The sequence below is a fragment of the Podarcis melisellensis genome, assembly GCF_964234715.1.
Source record: "Podarcis melisellensis genome assembly, chromosome: 8".
NCBI classification, from domain to species: Eukaryota; Metazoa; Chordata; class Lepidosauria; order Squamata; family Lacertidae; genus Podarcis; species Podarcis melisellensis.
This window is the reverse complement of record NC_138540.1, coordinates 53,647,427-53,665,155: the sequence shown is the minus strand read 5'-3', so window position 1 is coordinate 53,665,155 and position 17,729 is coordinate 53,647,427. Positions and strand designations below refer to the sequence as shown.

General features: G+C 45.8%; 2 protein-coding genes across 8 annotated transcripts in view; both read right to left on the bottom strand.

Moving 5' to 3' along the window:
- The window catches only part of CNOT1 (CCR4-NOT transcription complex subunit 1), a 59,013-nt gene extending 56,622 nt beyond the window's left edge, over positions 1–2,391 (bottom strand). For 6 of the 7 annotated variants that reach the window (XM_081921080.1, XM_081921084.1, XM_081921083.1 and 3 more), the window contains exon 1: positions 2,241–2,391. The gene's annotated coding sequence lies outside the window, so the exon portion shown is untranslated. The remainder of the gene's footprint in view (positions 1–2,240) is intronic. The other variant, XM_081921081.1, reaches the window with a different exon arrangement.
- A 1,730-nt stretch (positions 2,392–4,121) lies between these two features.
- LOC309375445 (lysosomal protective protein-like) lies at positions 4,122–14,323 on the bottom strand. The gene is made up of 11 exons (XM_081921125.1): positions 14,113–14,323; positions 12,549–12,660; positions 11,883–12,014; positions 10,683–10,841; positions 10,131–10,222; positions 9,431–9,515; positions 8,472–8,621; positions 8,044–8,171; positions 6,441–6,603; positions 6,013–6,102; positions 4,122–4,356 (listed from the first exon to the last, which is right to left on the bottom strand). Exons 1-11 carry the CDS (start codon positions 14,283–14,285, stop codon positions 4,270–4,272), a joined length of 1,371 nt encoding a protein of 456 aa, XP_081777251.1. The 5' UTR covers positions 14,286–14,323; the 3' UTR covers positions 4,122–4,269.
- Positions 14,324–17,729: the final 3,406 nt, after the last annotated feature.

Below are 17,729 nucleotides of genomic sequence, written 5' to 3'. Positions count from 1 at the left end.
TGTGAACGGGATCTGTTCCAGAGGCCTGTTCGCAACATGAAAAGAGTGCAACCTGAAAGTGCCGTATCTGCGCAGGTGCACGGTGTGATTTGGCACTTGTGCACATGCGCAAGCAGCGAAACCCAGAAGTAACCCTTTCCGGTACTTCCGGTTTGCCGCAGGACGCAACATGAAAAAACATAACATGAAACGTAACATGAGGTATGACTGTACTTCCTTTTGCCAATCCTGAATCTTCCAACACTAAGCTTCACTGCATGTTCATGAGTTCTAGTGCTATGACACAGAGAGAAAAACTTTTCTCTTCCCACTTTATCCATGCTGTGAATAATTTTACAAACTTCCATCATATCTTACCATATATTTGTATAATGGCGCTATGATACTGAAAGTTTTATTTTAATTTTTCCACCCTAGTATGCCTTTTCCACAGCTGCTGCACACTGGGGTAGACATCCTCATTGAGTTACCTACTATGACCCCAATGGCTCATTCCTGGTCGGTCACTGCCAGTTCAGACTCCATGAGCATAGATGATTATTTCAGTGGTACCTCGCAAGACGAATGCCTCATAAGACGAAAAAATCGCAAGACGAAAGAGTTTTTCGTTTTTTGAGTTGCTTCGCAAGACGAATTTCCCTATGGGCTTGCTTCGCAAGACGAAAACGTCTTGCGAGTTTGTTTTCTTTTTCTTAAAACCGTTAATACCAGGGTGCATCCGTGCTTCGCAAGACGAAAAATTCGCAAGACGAAGAAACTAGCAGAACGAATTAATTTTGTCTTGCGAGGTACCACTGTTTTTGCATCACACTTTCTACACACTGAATTGCATTTGCCATTTTACAGTCCATTCACTCAGTTTAGAGAATATTTTTTGAAGCTCTTGAAAATCTTTTGGGCACCTCATTGCTCACCCCTATCTCTAGATCCTCTATGAACAAGTTAAAAGGCACAATATCAATCCTTGGAAAACTCCACTTTCTACAGCTCTCCATTCAGAGAACTTTCCGTTTATTCCTACTGTTTGCTTCCTATTAACCAATTCCTCTTATACCATAACTGCTAAGTTTACTTGGGAATCTTTGGTGGGGCAACTTGTCATAAGCTTTTTGAAATGCAAGTACTGTAAGCAGATCACCTCTATGTTTATTGACATTCTCAAAGAACTCTTAATAGCTTCATAAGATAAGAGTTGTCTTTGCAGAAGCTATGCAGGCTCTACTTCAGTAAGTCTTGTTCTCCCATATGCTTAGTTATTTTCTTATTAACAACACTTTAGATCACTTTTTTTTTGGCACAAGAAAAGTCCAAGCCCATATAGGTGAAACCATGCGGTTCACATGAAAAGATAATGGTTTCAGTTCTGTAATATGAAGACAAGCAAATAAATCATTCTTCAAGTTACCAGAAAGCATTATTCCAGTGCCTGTCTCACCTGCCAAAAGAAGCCCGGCCAAACTGGCACTAGACCACAGACTTTTGCCAGAAATAAGATCCCACTACCTCCCCTCATATCCCCGGTAAAGTAAAGATGTTTATAGGACGTTTGAAACAGATATAGAACCTATAAGCAGATTCAAGTCCGTCGTGGATCAGAGATAGGAGGAAAAAAGAACAAAAACGGGAATTAAGCTCTTTCTCCGCCTGTATTGTAGCAGCCTCTGACGGGTATCCTACAAGACGATTCGGGAGCGGCTGAGGAAGCCCGAGGGCGGCGCACACCTGGGCCTGGCGGGCGCCTCGACATGGATTAACTAAAGCCTCTGAACAAGCAACAACGCTTCCCGACCCGCCTCGTTCGCTCCCACAAGTAGTGGCCCAAGTCACTTCCGGCTTCGGAGGGCGGGCAGGACAGGCCAACGGAGCGGACGGGGCCCCTCACAATTTCTCGGCGGCCTAATTGGGACAGGCAGAAGCCCGCCGTTGCCGCGAGCGACCCTCGGCTTTTATTTATTCCGCGGCCGGACTCGCCTTCGGGGCGCAAGAGGGGAAGGAGGGAGAGAGGGGCAGGGGGTCTCAGGGAGGCCTCCTCGCCCCACCACAGGGGACAACACGTGCAGGGACAGGCGAGCTACGGGCAGGCCCAGCTCACCACTCTTTTGCTTGGCGCTTCAGCGCCGGCTACGCGGGGAGAGACGCGGGACGCAGGCCGCCCACCGCTACCGCCACTACCGCTCGGCCTCCCGGTGGCTTCCGCCAGCGCCGGCCTTGCCGCCTGGAGCGAATGGCGCGGTTCTCACCTGGGGCGGGCCGGGGGCGAGGGTCTCGGGGCCGGGGCGGGCGCCTGGCTGAGCCGCTCGCGCTTCTCTAGCTACCTCCTCCGCTGGTTCCCAAACAAAATGGCGCCGGGAGTCGCGCGCTCACGTCGCGGCCCTTCTCTTCCCGTCTTCCCCTGCGACGGACGTAAGGCCAGGGGCGGGGGCTCCTCGATCTCGCTTAGGTCGCCCGCGCGAGGAAGCTCTGGCCCAATCGCAGGCTGTGTCCAGCTCCGCGCTCGAGCCCGCCTCCCTGCTTTCGTCCAATCCCCACCTCGAGGCGCAGCGCGATATTATTTTTCCCCCTTTGCGTCTGCGTAGGGACGAAGGCCAGGTTACCCAATCCGTGTTCGGAAGTGGTTGCTGGAAGGCGGCGCAAAGCGGAGGAGATGGCTAGGGGGCGCTGCAGAACTATCGACCGACAAGGATTGGTTAAAGGCAATATTGAGCTCAGCTCGGCCAATCATAACGTGGCGCCGCGAAGGGAGCGTGTCAGCTACGACCAATAAAAGTCGGGCGCGGTTGCTGTGGCCGAGGAGCCAGGCGTCAGGCGCGATTCCTTGGGAAGTGTAACGGGGCAGCTAGGAGGTCGACGAGCACTCCACCCTGGAAGGAAGCGCATGCGCACGGGCTTCCCGGAGAGCGGGGGTGCGCCTGAGGCGGTTGTGCAGCTGCTAAGCGGGTCTTCGCATCCTCCCTTCGGAGCCGCTCCCGCGCCTGGCTTGAGGGGTTCCTCTCGGAACGCCGTTTCCCTGGGGCTTCTCCGTGGGGCCGGAGTAGACGGGGGTCTGAGGGGGACCAAAGTGTTGGAGAAGCAGCATCCCGGGTAGGGGAAACCACGTGACATTGGGGTCTGTTTCCTTCATGAAAATAAAAAGGACAACTGAGAGCGGACGTGAAAGAGGTGCTTAAAACCACGGCGGTGCGGTGGAGAAAGTGGGCAAAGAAGTCCCCCCACCCTCGTAACGTTGGACCCCCGCCAGTGAAGCTGAATGTTGCAAGATTCAGGCCCGACCAACTCGCTGCTACTTCCTCCTCGCCTAATTAAAGTGTGTTGCGAGGCCCACAACTCTGAGGGCTTAAACAAATCTGTTAGGCAGATTCGTGGAGAAGAAGAATAGATACTAGCCAGGGCAGTTGTGTACAGCTTGTGAGCCTTGTAGACCTCAGGTTGGAGTGGAGGAGGATTTTCTGTCATAGCATGAAAAGCTGGGTAGAGTTGAGACAATCCCTGCCCCCTCCCTCTGCCCCTATGGCAATCGGATGACTAGCCTGGTCCTACCCAGTGACGGAGCAGCCTCAGAGACCTTGCTCCTTTCCCACAACATCAAAAAACACTTCCAACTGCCTGTCACTCTTTGGCAATGGAAGAGCAAGCCATTCTGGCCCTATGTCACCAACCAGACGATGAAGAGCCACTTGCATACTTGCACCACTTTTATGTGAGGAAAGGAGCATAACCTCAGCTGGATGTGGAGGCTTTTGTACAACTTATGCTCTGTTCTCACAACATTAGGCTGATCTCACCTGTTTCTCTTGCTTTCTTTTAGTTGGTAAGTCAAAGGGAAGGGCCTGTTACTTTTTTTATGTAAGCTGCTTTGCAAAACAATATTCTTCTGAAAGCAGTATATAAATATAATAAATATAGTCAGGTAGGGTTGCCATATTTCAAAAAGTAAAAACCAAGACACCCCAAAAGTTGTTGAGCTTTTTTTTTTAAATACAAAAGCATGGTGTATGGCAGCCCTAGAAACAGGTCATGTTATAGGTTCTCTACCACAGGGGGGCATTTCTGTGTGATGCCCCCACAAAAGTGCCATAGAAGTATCTGTTCTCCCTGCCCTGCCAAGAATGACCACACACCCAAGAGATTACATGATTTAATAAGCTTTTGCAACTATTCAATCATAAGAAGATAAGCATGTACATAGCTTCAATTATGTTACTATGTTACAAAGTATTGTGTACTATGTGGAACTTTTCAGTGACATTTACTATTTTAAAAGGCATTAGATCAGATGTAGCTGGCTTTGGAGAGGAAGCATTCAAACATCTTCTGAGCTTGTCCAGGCTTATACTGTGGAACCATGTGACCAGCACCCTATATATGAGAGGGAAGATGCTTTAGAAAAGAGCTGATAAAGTACATCTGAAATAATTCCCCCCTGCCCAAAACATTGTGAAGGATACTGGAAGCTTATATTGAACAGAGCAAGAAGAGGCAACATCTGTGTGAAGGAGAGAAAGCAACTTTTCACCAGTGCTGTCTTGATAATGTGCGTGCAATTAATCACATTGGCTGTGTTTTCACATAAACTGGGGTTAATGTTATTTAACAAACAAGCCATGTATTTTTATTTAGAGCAGGTGTGGGAAACTGTGGCCCTCCATTTGTTGCTGAACTACAACTCCCATCATCATTAGCCATGTTTGCTGGGACTGATGGTTCAGCAACAGCTGGCAAGCCAAAGGTTCCCCACACCTGCTTAGATCTTATTTTGTTTTCTAGCTACTCTTGTGTCATGCCTTCTCAAGCTTGAGGAGCATCTGGGGTAACAGGTAGGGAAAACAACCATAGTTAAGCAGGGTTGTTAGGTTCATAAGTAATGTTAAACCGTAGTTAGAATAAGCCATGATTTTTAAGCCAATACCAAGCCATGGCTTCACATTGTCATTTGCTGATAGAAAATAAACAGGCTAGTTTGCTGATATGTTTTCACATGTTCAGACAAACCACAGTTACGCTAAACAAACCATAGCTTAATGTTACTTGAGAACCAGGCCTTTGTTACAGGGCCCAGGATTACACCTAAGCCCTTTTAATAATGGGTCTCTCCAGCTAGAGAAGCCATTGCCCCCAACGTGTTTTCTGTTGGCTGCTTATGCTCTTAACTGTCCAGCATTTTTTATGGGACACTGCACACACACACAAACACATATGTCATAGGTGAGGGACTGGATTCTGTAGGGCGCATGGAACAGGTGGCACATCCTGTTTAACAGTGTACTGAAATCATAGTTGTCGCTTGATGGGGAGGTGATCTAGCAAGCAATAGCATTTCCCAGGCTAGAAGTAGTGTAAACTCAATCAAGCCATGAGTGCCAACCCTCCACACCATGTATTGGGGCAACATTTTATTTGCTCTGTCCCTGATTGGTAGTCATTGCAGCAGTTTTCCCCAGGCTTTTCCTTAAAGGTTTATCCTGGGAGCAAAAAGCCTCATTTTTAAGGGCAGAAGATTCCCAATGTAAAACTGTTACCCAGATCAGCACTTTTGCCTGCTAGGACCCATTTTGGCAAAGAAATAAAAGGTGCTTCCTCCTCCTAGAACCTGAAGGAAAAGCTGGAAGAGTAGAAGTAGCTATCTTTTATAACCCAATGTTTTATATATTGGCTTTATTTACTGTTGGAAGAGGGGTCGACCTTTTTCTGTGGCTGTGTTGGGATGAAATCTGTAAAGCAGTCACTGGGCCCATCACAAACCTCTATCTTGAGAATCATAAAATAACTGAGCTTTCTAAACAAGCTTTTGGCTCTGCTCCTGCTTTAAAGTATTGGCTGTTAGTGTTGCTCTTCCTGTTTTTGTGTTATCCTGCTGTTTATAAACTAGTTATTTTGTCTTTTAATTATTAGCATGTTGCTGATTTTTACTTGAAATCTGCTTTGAGTAACACTGTTGTACAGGGGAGAAGCAGAGCATAAATCTTTTAAATAATGAAAAGTATAATGCCCACTGGCTCCAATTAAATCACTGACCTTTACGGTGAGAAATGTGATCTTCTCATACTCCTTGAAAAATCCTGCAATCTGATCATTGAAATACCAGGGCTGGTAATCATTTAGCACCTGTGGAATTAATGAAAAAGAAGGTCACAAACTGGAAACGGACAGCAGACCCAATTTTAGTGTACATACTAGTCTATCACGGATGCTCCAAAACTGGCTCTTAGTAGACTTACTCCAGATCATGTTTTGCTAACTTTCTCTTCATCTCTGCCCATCCATTCTAACTTTTTTTTTCTAAATGACAACTTGGTTATGTCTTCAACAACAACTGCACATCTGTTGGTGTTGGAAACCTGGGTCTAAAAGGCAGGATCAGCTGTGTCTTCCCACATAAATTAAGGAGCAATAGGTTTTCAATACAGCACTTAAGATATGCAAAGTTCAAAGGAGTTACTTACAGTCTGATTTAAAGACTCAACAAACTTTTCAGCCCCCAAGAAGTTGCAGGCCATGTCCACGTCTCCATTATAAACCAATGCTCGTAGGTCCTGAGCCAGCAGATACTTGTAGAAGGGAGTCATGTCTCTGTACACCCTTTGGTAATGAGAGCTAACCTGTGTACTGCATGGAGAAGAGAAATGCATGGGGGGTGGAGTTCAAGGAGCTTGGGCCCCTCATCCCTTCTCCCCTTTGTTTCACCAGTAAGATCAACCAAGGGTGCCCTTTTGATTTTGTCACCAAGATGCAAATCCAAGCTGCCAAGAGCATGCAAGTTGGGGTTCTCATTGACTGCCAACTGCCACAGAATTCCTTTCCTGCTCCTGCAGGCCTATCAGAATATGAGCATGAGCCAAGGCCATCCACCACCAAGTGGTTTCAAGAGGAAATGATGCTGAATATACAAACCCATGTACTCTATACCTTGCCCCAGAGGAAGAAGAATAAATAAGCTGGGGAGAAATAAATGTTCCCAACCTTAGCGGTCCACAACTGAGACAAATATCCTTTATAATTTAATCCAATGATGTCTGGAAGGCAGTTTGTTTTACAACTGTTTTCAGAATTCTCATACAATTGAGATCCAACTTATTAGTTCCAGCCAAAACCTCTTAATGCCCAGTAATAGCAGTTAGTTGTTGTATTCATTGTCTCTTTTAAGGAAAACCACCTAAGCCACAATAAGACATTTTAATGGGAAATGGTGGTAAGCATCAGTACTTAGAATACAGAAAAATGCACAACTATGCTAGGTGTGAACAAACGTGAGGATTAGCCATGTGGAAAACCTTACCTATGGAGAAGTTATTTTTTCAAACAAGTTTCCTGAACATGTAATGTCACTTCTCAGTGAGACTGAAATACCCAAATAAATAATGATAAGGTTTTGTACACCCCTCCAAATGCCCAACAAAAATACCACAGAAGACTACTGATGACTGCATGTCAGTAAGATGAACAAGGAGAAGAAAGGTCCATTTGTCACCTGAAAAAGCTCTATCAGATGACTCACTATGCATGCAACCCCAACAGGGGAAAGATTTCTTCAATATCATAAAGGACTTTTGCCACATCTTACAAGATGACTGTAACATGATTGTTGTCTCCCAGGACTATTGGTATTGGAGATCTGTCAGCTCACCCGAGGGGTCTTGAAGAAGCAAGGTAGTCAGTACATCAATAAAATCTTCAGTTCCCTTCACTTGATTTCATTATCTGGGAAAGGAGACTACCCTTGCAGATAATTCTGACATCACTTCCCCAGCTTCCAGGCTTAGGGCAAGAAAGTATGGGCAGAGTGAAACAGGTGCTTCACGTTAGAGGGTTGTCAAAACAAAGATGGGGAAGCTGTTTTTGTTGCAGTCTGCATTTTCATTTGATCTCAGTCCTAGTACATACCCATATGTTATCAAGCTCTGGCAACCTGCAGTGCATCAGTACTGTACCAGCAGAGAAACACCACTTTTCCACAAAGCCTTGCCAGGCCACTGCCCTTCATTACCATTCCATTACCAAACAACTTTTTCAAGCTTCTGAAGAGCAGAAACATTTGATGGGAGTCACCTGCAGAGCTCCCAGTCTGGGAGAGTGCTGGGGATGTGGAGAGCCTGCCGGACTTCATCCTGGTTCAGCCACACATACATCGCAGTGGCATTTATACAATGTGGCACTCCTGGGATAGAGCCAATTTTCTGAAAGTGAAAGCAAAGAGAAGGCAAGATGAGGTTGAATTCTTCTGGGAAAAGCTGGTGCAAGATACCAGCACCTTGCTTTGCCAGACCTAAGCCTGATTCAGCAAGTGGCCCATAGTTCATTTATAAATGGATGAATCATGCCTTCCCAGCATTAACTTTTAGGAATAAATTTCCATACTGAATATTAATGCTTAAGAAAATGTGTGTTTTTTTGGTTTTTTTAAGTTTGCCAAATTCACAGAATCGCTAGAGCCACCTGAGTGATGTAAATGTGATGAAGATAGCCTAGCAACTCACTGGCACTGGGACATCAAACTGGTAGTGGTGGAAGAGGCTCGACAGATCGGCTTCATAACGCTCCTGGTAGTGTGCTCCTCCCCAGCAAGATGTGTAGAGGTTGTACACGTTGAGGCCAATTCCATAAAGAATTCCATAGGCTTGTGATATCTTGAGGATGGGAACAGGGAAGAAGAGGATAGAAGAGTTAGCTACGCTCTGAGTTTATGTGCAGAAAGAGGAGAAAGGAAACAGATGTGTGGAATTCAGTAATATTTATAGCCTTTGAGGGTCATCAGTTTATTTTTATGGGTTAATTATCAAATTTATATCTTGCCCTTCTGCCCAAAGGAGCCCAGGGCAGCTAACAACATAGCAATAAAACATATTCCAAAATCTTAAAAACAATTCCAGTACAGATGCAGACTGGGGTAAAGATAACCACTTAAAAGACAAGAGATTTCACCTGTGTAATATTCAAGGGGAGGGGATTCCAAAGGGTAGGTGCCCCAACACTAAGGACCAGATTACTACATTGTGCAGAATAGACCTCATTATAAGACGGTATCTGCAGGCAGCCTTCACCTACAGAGCACTGTGATCAACTGAATATATAAGGGGTGGGATTATCAGGAATCCTAGTTCCAAGGTGTATAGGGATTTATGCACCAAAACCAGCACATTTAACTTAGCCCAGTAACTACGTAATTAGCACCCATTGCAATTATTTCAACGGTGTAGTAACATGTTGGCAACATCCTAATGCTGTTCAGAGAATTTGGTGTAGTAGGTGCTATGGGCACAAAATAGGGCAGAGACATTTCCAGAAGACTTTGCTAAACCCATAATCTACCAGTTCAGGCCAAAACACATTATTGCATAACAATTAGAACATTCTAGTTTGTGGCCAGGTGCAAATTGAGTTTGCAAAGTGCACACTACATGAGTTAGTATCAAGGATTTTCAGTCCAGGCACTCACTGCCGTGATACAATCACTGTTCATGTTGCTGGAGAAGTTGCAAGTTCCTTCATCACAGCAGTTTTCGTTCAAGGAGGCCCACAAGCTATAAGGCAGGAAAGAAGGCGGTAAAGTGTCAGGTAGAAGGAAGCTTATTCATTTTTATTCAATCATTACATTTGTATACCACCCTTCACTCAAAATCACAGGGTGGTTCACAACTTAGAAGCACAAAGTGTGTGTGAGCACACACACACACCGGCTCCCCTGCCCAACAAAGGAGAACAGATAGTTCAAACAACATTGACAGATATCTGTCCTGTGTTCCCTGGAGATGTCAACAACCTCCCTAACTATTCTGCCTACAGTTTGTGCAAGCTAAGCTTTTCTTTCTGTCCTCTCTTCAGTGGAGATAATTGCTAATTTTATTCACTGACAAGAAACAACGGCTTCCCCTTATTTAACACACCTTTGACTCACTTGCCATCCAACCACCTTGCTTGCCAGTTTCTTGTTTCTGATGTACTCAGTGATGCATGACAAGGGCAAGACCCTTTACTACAGTCTCCACTCTCCTTTTTTGCTTCTCATTTGATCTGGCAAATGGAGAAGGCAGGGACAATTCTTTTAGAGGCCAGTTGTGAACTTGGAGCTACCAGTTGTTGACTTGTACCTGTGGCCACTTGCTGACCCAACTCCCCTTGTCCTCTTCTGTACTCACTCATCTCCAAACACTCCATGGTAGTAGGCAAATTCCATCAGTGTCTCGTCATTGAGGAAATAGCTCAGCATGCCATTGCCAACCCCAAATCCCTGAGGAATCAGATAACAAAAGATCATGCCAAGAAAGGAGTTGTATGAAACTAGATGATGGGATAGTTAGTTGAAAGGCTATAATTAGAACCAGGCCTGATGCCAGGTTTGAAGATAGTAGGCAGAGGAACTGTAGTGTCTAGTGCCTCTTGAGATACAGCACAACTGGATGTGGGGCAATGGCACCGGACATTCAGAGGCAGCTACCAAGCAAGGCCTTCAAAGTGAATCCACCTCCCAAATTCCAGGCATGTCCTTTCCATGTGGCCTGCTTTGGATGTGAGAGAAGTGAGGCCTTCAGGGCTTGTTGTCATCAGGGCAAAATCTGCATTAGTGGCTGCTGCTTGTGGGTTGGCAGTGCTCACTCATTGCCCCTAAATGTGCCATTTGGCCTACATGGAAGATCTTAGGTCTCCTGGTTTTCCAGTGACCCTGCTTCCTGTACCGCGATTGTGTTTACCTTCAGGTTAATGCCTGCTGATCCTTCCGCAATCTTGGCAGTAAGAGTGGGGACATAGATTCCACCATAACTTTCCCCAAAAACATAAAATTCGTTGTTTGCAAAGTCTGGGAATTTAGCAAAGAAACTCTGGAGAGCCTGGTAGTTGTCCTCAGCTACCTAAAGTAGGGAGAAATTTTGACCCACCTCTTAGCTTTGGTGCAAATCATAGGACAGAGTTTGATGTGCATATCATGTGCGGCTGCATTAAGAAACACACTCCTGGCATTATCTTCCCCCACCCCACCCCTCTGCTCCTCATCCGTCAGGAGTATATGACAGAAGTCTTGATTTGTCTCAATGAACATCCAAATAAAGACTTCTCCTACCTGTAAGGCAAATGGAATCTGTCCCAACAATACTTACAAACTTTGTGAGCTGATCCCTCACAGCCCAGGCAGCTGTGTAGGAAGTCTATATTGCCTCTGGATAGAACCATGCCACACATTTAAGGCACAGCCAATGCACATTTACAACACATGGCTCCCCCAAAGAATGCTGATAATTGTAGTTTCTTCCTCAAAGAGCTGCAGTTCCCAGTGCCCTTAGCAATCTACGATTCCCAGGATTCTTTAGGGGAAGTCGTATAATTTAAATGTGCACTGGCTGTGTTTTAAAACCGTGACTGAGGTCCAGCTCATTTTGAAAAAGTGAAGTTACAGGGAGATAGGCAGAGGGCCTTTTTGGTAGTGGCTCCCACCCATTGGAACACTCTCCCCTCATTTTGAAAAAGTGAAGTTACAGGGAGATAGGCAGAGGGCCTTTTTGGTAGTGGCTCCCACCCAGTGGAACACTCTCCCATCCGATGTCAAAGATATAAACAACTATATGACTTTCTGTAGACATCTGAAGCCAGCCCTGTATTGGGAAGCTTTTAATGTCTGATGTATCATGTGTTCTTTTATACTCTGTTGGAAGCTGCCCAGAGTGACTGGGGCAACCCAGTCAGTTGGGTGGAGTACAAATTAATTATGATGATGATGTATGGTGTGGTTCTGCCCTATATTACTGCCACAGGACTAACAACCTTCCCCCATCAGCTGCTACCATCACCATTCCATCAATTGCCCCACCCACCACTGGCATGTGATATGAATCGCCCCCATTTTGTTTACTAGAGAATGCGGTCCGTAGGCCAGGAACGAACAGCAAATGACCTACCTGGCTGTCATTGATAGGGCTGTCCTCTGTGGCATAGGAATAGCCAACTCCTGCCGGAGATTCCATGTAAAGCACGTTGGCTACCTTGTTCCAGCTGTTGGGGTTCAGGTAGAGTGTTGCATCGTCATTCAGCTACACAAAACCACAAGGCAGGCAAAGCGGGTTACTTTGGGGATGTGAGGTATTTGCAGCATGCTGTTCATTAAATCTTCCATATAAATTGCCTCCAAGCACAGTATCAGATTCCCAGTCCTTGAGAAATCAGGCACCTGTGAGTTGGTCTGGGCATTATTGCAGGATTGCCATACATCCAAGATTCTCCCGGACACATACAGAATACTGCAGTCGGCAGCAGTGTCCAGGTGGAAATCAGGAAAATGTCCAAGAAAATCCCCAAAAGCTCAACAACTTTGGGCAAAATTAAAACAACATAGAGCCCCTTTGCACCTGGCTCTGGTGATCTCATAGTAAGTAAATAATGTTGCCTCTGCACCTGTATATAGCACCTTTCCCTCCTGACAGAATGATCCCAGGCAGCCTCCACAACTTTGAGATGAGATCAAGAGCTTCAGGCCCAGTTGAACCCCAACTGCCTGATCCACAACCCCTTTCTTGTCCCATGTTTCTCTCCTTTCCCATCAGCATACAGAGCGGCCACAGACTCACATGGAAAGGTCCATTCTCAGCCAGGAGGCCTTCCATGGAACTACAGCCTGGTCCCCCATTTAGCCAGAGCACCACGGGGTCAGTCGCTGGGTTGCCCTGAGACTCCACAAACCTGTCAGGATAGAAAGGGAGAGACCAAACGCCCTGATGGATATGTTTAGAGGAGGCCCAAAGAATGGAGACCCGAGGAAGATACCTGATGCAGTAGCAGACTTTGGGCTCTCAAATTTCAGCGACGCCCTGTGTGACACTAATATTTGGTGCAACCTCGCCTCTTATGCTTTGTTCTACAGCATTGTTTTGGTGAACCCTGCAGTGTGGCACCCAGTGTGACTGCTCTGGTTGTGCCACCCTAAAACTGCCTTTGCCCGATATTGCAGCAGTTCTATAGCTAAGCATGCCTGTGCTGAGTGAGGGGCTGCATTGGGAACATGGAAGGAAGAACAGGGGCATCATCATTGGGGGTGTAAATAAATGTGGTGTTAGCTGGTGGGACTAGTGGGGCAGAAGGGAGAGAGACTAATAGTAGGCAGAGAGAGGTGGAGCCACAGCCAGCAACAGGGAGAGCCAGAAAATTTTGTCCCAAGTGACTTCTACAAGATCAACCCTGAGACTGAGGAAGAGGAAGGTGGCAAGCAGGGCCACTCCCTGGGCCCGTTGTAAATCATAAGGCAGGCAGTTGTGACATAGCTAAGGTTGGTGGGGCTGTGCCGCATTTACGCTAGTGAAGCAGCCCCCACTGAATCAACGTTTTCCTCCATGCAGCTACCTTATGGGCAGGAATCCAGGAGAGAGGCAGGCAAGGAACTACAACATCCAACATGGCAGCCTGCTCCTACTGGGCCTGCCTCCCTCCTGCCCCCACCCCCGCCCCTCTGCAGGGCCATGGATCACCACCAGAAATGAAACAGCTTCTGTTTTCATAATGGTCTTATTGTTATTGCACTTTGACTTTATTTGTAAGCTGCCTTGGGGGGAATTTGTGCCTGTAAAGGGAAGACACAAATTATTATAATCAATCAATCAATCAATCAATCAATCAATCAATCTAATGTTACAAGCAACCAACTTATTCTTAGGCTGCCCCACACAGCTAGTTCCAGGGCAGTAGAGAAGCATAAACGTTTCTGTAAGCTGCAACTCATCCAGAACATCTTGGCAAAGGCAATTTCAACAAACGGTTAGCAAGAGCATAAGGACATCGGAAGAGCCTGCTGGATCACACCCAAGGGGGCCCATCTAGTCCAGCACCCTGCTTTCATAGGGGCCAACCCAAGGGAAACCTGCAGGCAAGACCCAAACACAAGAGTGCTCTGCCATCCTGCAATTTCCACCAACTGGCATTCAGAAGTGTTGCTGCTGCTGCCAATGGTGGAAGTCCATGAAGCAGCTGTTGCCTGGATGTCAGCAATGTGTCTAGCCAGGATTAGCTATTTAGCTCTTAATTCATGAGCAATTGGAAGCATGCATAGGTCAGCCAGCACATACCCAAAAGCAACAAACAGTTCAATGAAGAGGAGACATGAATATTATTCAATCTCTGGCTCCCTGGCTCTCTGCTTACCAGTAATGGAAGTATTGGCCAGATCCTGCCTGGAGATAGCCGGACCATTGCTGGAAGGTTGGCATCTCAGACAGTCCTGGCAGGGAAGTGATGAGATCCGGAGAAGCATCTGTCCCTGAGCAGAGGCCAAAGGAGACACTGAAGACGGCGCACAACCTGAACAAGAGGTGCATGGTGCTGTTTTGGGACAGGCTGCCATAGAGTGGTGGAGTTGCAGGGCACCTTATATCATGCTCGGCCTGTGTACTCTGATAACAAGCCAACAGCATAATATTGTTTCTTGATTACTAGAGATAATAGGAAGGCGGGCAGCGTGGCTCAATGTACCAGCAAAACACAAGCCAGGCTTCTTTGGAAGGAAATGTCACTTTGAAATGTCACCTTCACCTAATTTAGCCTAACAAGACTTCAGATTAGATTGACCAATTTGGCTAAGTCTCTGGCTTCACGGTAAATTATGATCAATCTTTTCCAAGAATTGGTACTGATACGGTTAAGTGACACTTCCTTAATGGAATCTCTCAAAATCTGAGAAGCAGAAATATCTAGGCATAGGCCCGGACTTAGGTTTGATGAGGCCCTAAGCTACTGAAGATAATGGGGCCCTTTATATGTGATATTTTAGAGAGCAGTCTAGCAGGCGGGGCCTATTACATCATAGGAGCCTACACAACACAAAACACTCTTGCTGTATGTAGGTTTTATTTATTTTTTTAATCCTTGGATTAGCTCTTTTTCAAACCTAGGTCTCCCAGACATTTGGGGGGGAAAATGGATAACCAACTAAGGATAACAAACTATTTCATTTGGACAGGTAAGAAAAGCTTAGATGTAGAAATAATACAGTACTGTAAGCTGTTGCTCAGTGACAAAAAAACAGCACAGTGATGTATGAGTCCCCCAATCTGAAACTTTTATTTGATGAAGTGTATCAACAACCACTGCTGATTCACTTACAGAAAGACTTGAATCTTTACTGGATCAATAGAGATAGACTGAATTATAGAACAGTGAATTACCTCTGGTTCCAGTAGCCTTAAAAACCAGCACTTAATTCAGAAATGGTAATTAGCCACTTTAAAAGCTGGGTCCAGCGCCTCCATTATGTCAGTGCTCTTCTATTCCAACTTCACAACTATCTTAGCTAAAACCTGATGCATCACCTGGAAAAGTAAGGGTACAAGACACTTGGGTGATCTCATCTGGTGGAAGTTGGTATATCGGATCTCTAGCAGACTTAAGTAACAAGTTTGAAAAATTAGGTGGTTTTATTCATAACCCAGCTGAATTTCACTTCTCCATCAGGAGTCAAGCTTTTCCAAAATATAAGGTACCCTTTCAGTTATGTGGAGCACATCAACTGAGACCGGCTTCTGACTGTATGAAGAGATCCCGTTGAACAGTGCGGTCTTTGTGGTGGCCCAGGCTGATCTCCCTGGTAGATATGCATTGGCTCAATCCCACATGCTAACCATCTCCTAAGTGTGTATGTGTGGGCCAGCTCACAGGCTGGGTCCAGAGTTTCTAAAGTGCAAAACACGTCTTCTCAAAGTCATGGAAACTTTCCCTCCTGGCCTGAAATGCCCTCTTTGATGTGGTGGATGCTGCAGACTGTGGCTGCCTTCTCCAGTTTGTTTCATCCAGCTGTGCCGGAAATATTTATATTTGAGGGTGGACTAGAAGTTTTGGATGCCTGGAATCATGGTGTGCAAGCTTGAGATGGGCTGAAGACCAGCAGTCTGGTTCCCCCTCTCAGTAAGATGTTGCCCAGGTTGAGAGCTTAAATTCAGTCAGGAGTGCCAGGCTGGCTTGCCTGATGCCACCAGTCTGCCCAAGCCAGACAAATGATGGGCTATGGCACAAACACCCCACTTGGAAGGAACCATCTGTAATTCACTCCTCTGAGAACCCACTTCCCTGAGGTGTCAATGGTGGATTCACAAATTTACCCATTCAAACCTGGCAGATGCTGGAAGGCACACAGATGAGGTGGCCCATATTGAACACAAGGTAGGTGCTTTGGGGTGACATCTGGTTTTCTACTCAGTCATATTCATTTCTCTCCAAATCCATCAATTTGGGAAAGTGAATGCCATCTATCAAGTTATCTGATCCTTTGAGGGTCTTTGTGTACCTCTCAGACCCTTCAAGAAAGTTCACCTGGATGAAACTGAGGAACCCTTCTTCAAGTGGAAGTGAGACTCAGCAACACCTGCTCTTAATCAGGCCCACTTTTCACCTTTGGAATTTCCCCCCTCAGTGTGAGGTGGAACAAATAAAAAAATACAGTACAATAAGATAAAAATAGCAGTGACCCACACAAGCTCTAAGTAGGGTTTTCAAGGTTGCTGCCTCCTATTTTCCAGGCAAAATATTTTCTATTGACTCAGCACATTTCCTGCCCTTGGAAAAGTTTGTTGCCAGTGCAGTTTGAGGCCAAGCAGATCCTACCAAAAAGGGTAGCACCAAAGAAGACACAAGTGAGGAATACAGCTGTGGTTTGAGACAGGTTTCTTGATGCAAATTATACAAATCTCACCATGGTGAATTTAAAGGACAGGGTCCTTTGTGGGAAGAGGATATAAAAATATATAAAAATACGAGATGGGGAAGCTGCCCCCCCCCCACTCAAAGCCATTCACAAAAACTATTCCATGCTCACCTCCAAACAAAGGTGACTCTGTTGGCTCAACCTATGTATAGTGGTACCTCAGGTTAAGTACTTAATTCGTTCCAGAGGTCTGCTCTTAACCTGAAACTGTTCTTAACCTGAAGCACCACTTTAGCTAATGGGGCCTCCTGCTGCCGCTGCACCGCCAAAGCACGATTTCTGTTCTTATCCTGAAGTAAAGTTCTTAACCCAAGGTACTATTTCTGGGTTAGCGGAGTCTGTAACCTGAAGCGTATGTAACCTGAGGTACCACTGTACATGGCACTAAACCAAAGTCGTATACATAATAATGTTAATTTATTTAGGCCGTGGCAGCTCAATGGTATCTCCAACCTAGACATTCACCAGGAACAACTTAAAATCTAGGATGCTGGAAGAGAAAAATCCCCAAGTCGGCTTACATCTACACCACTGTAGTTGATACTGGCAGAGGATTTGCAATCCAAAACATCTGGAGGGCACCTGGTTGCGGAGCCTGAGAGTCCTGTTTCAGCTCTCACATTTTAGTAGCATTTCTGCTGGTGACTTTGACTGGTTTTATTTTTCTTTGTACTGGCTTTCTAAACAGTGGTTCTTGAGATCATGACCCACAGAGTTCTACGCAGAAAGGCGGAACATAAAAACAGATATGAAATTAAAGGGCCTGCAGCAAAGGGTCTGGTTACGTATAGGAATATGTTATGCAAACATTAATCAATGCAATTTGTTGCATAAAGATTAGATAAACAGAACCTGAAAGGCAATGTTACCCTGCATGGATGGCCCACACCAGTTTCCCTAGTGCTGCCACTAGAAGCTGTCTTCTCTCTCACTCCATTTCCAGATCTTGGAGAGGGACAAAACTATTTTGCTCCAACTATGCTGCATCGCTCAATGAGTGAAAGAGAAGCTGGGAGGGGTTGCTCAATAGCTGGCAGTTTGGCAAAGAGATGGTTCCTGCAAGGAA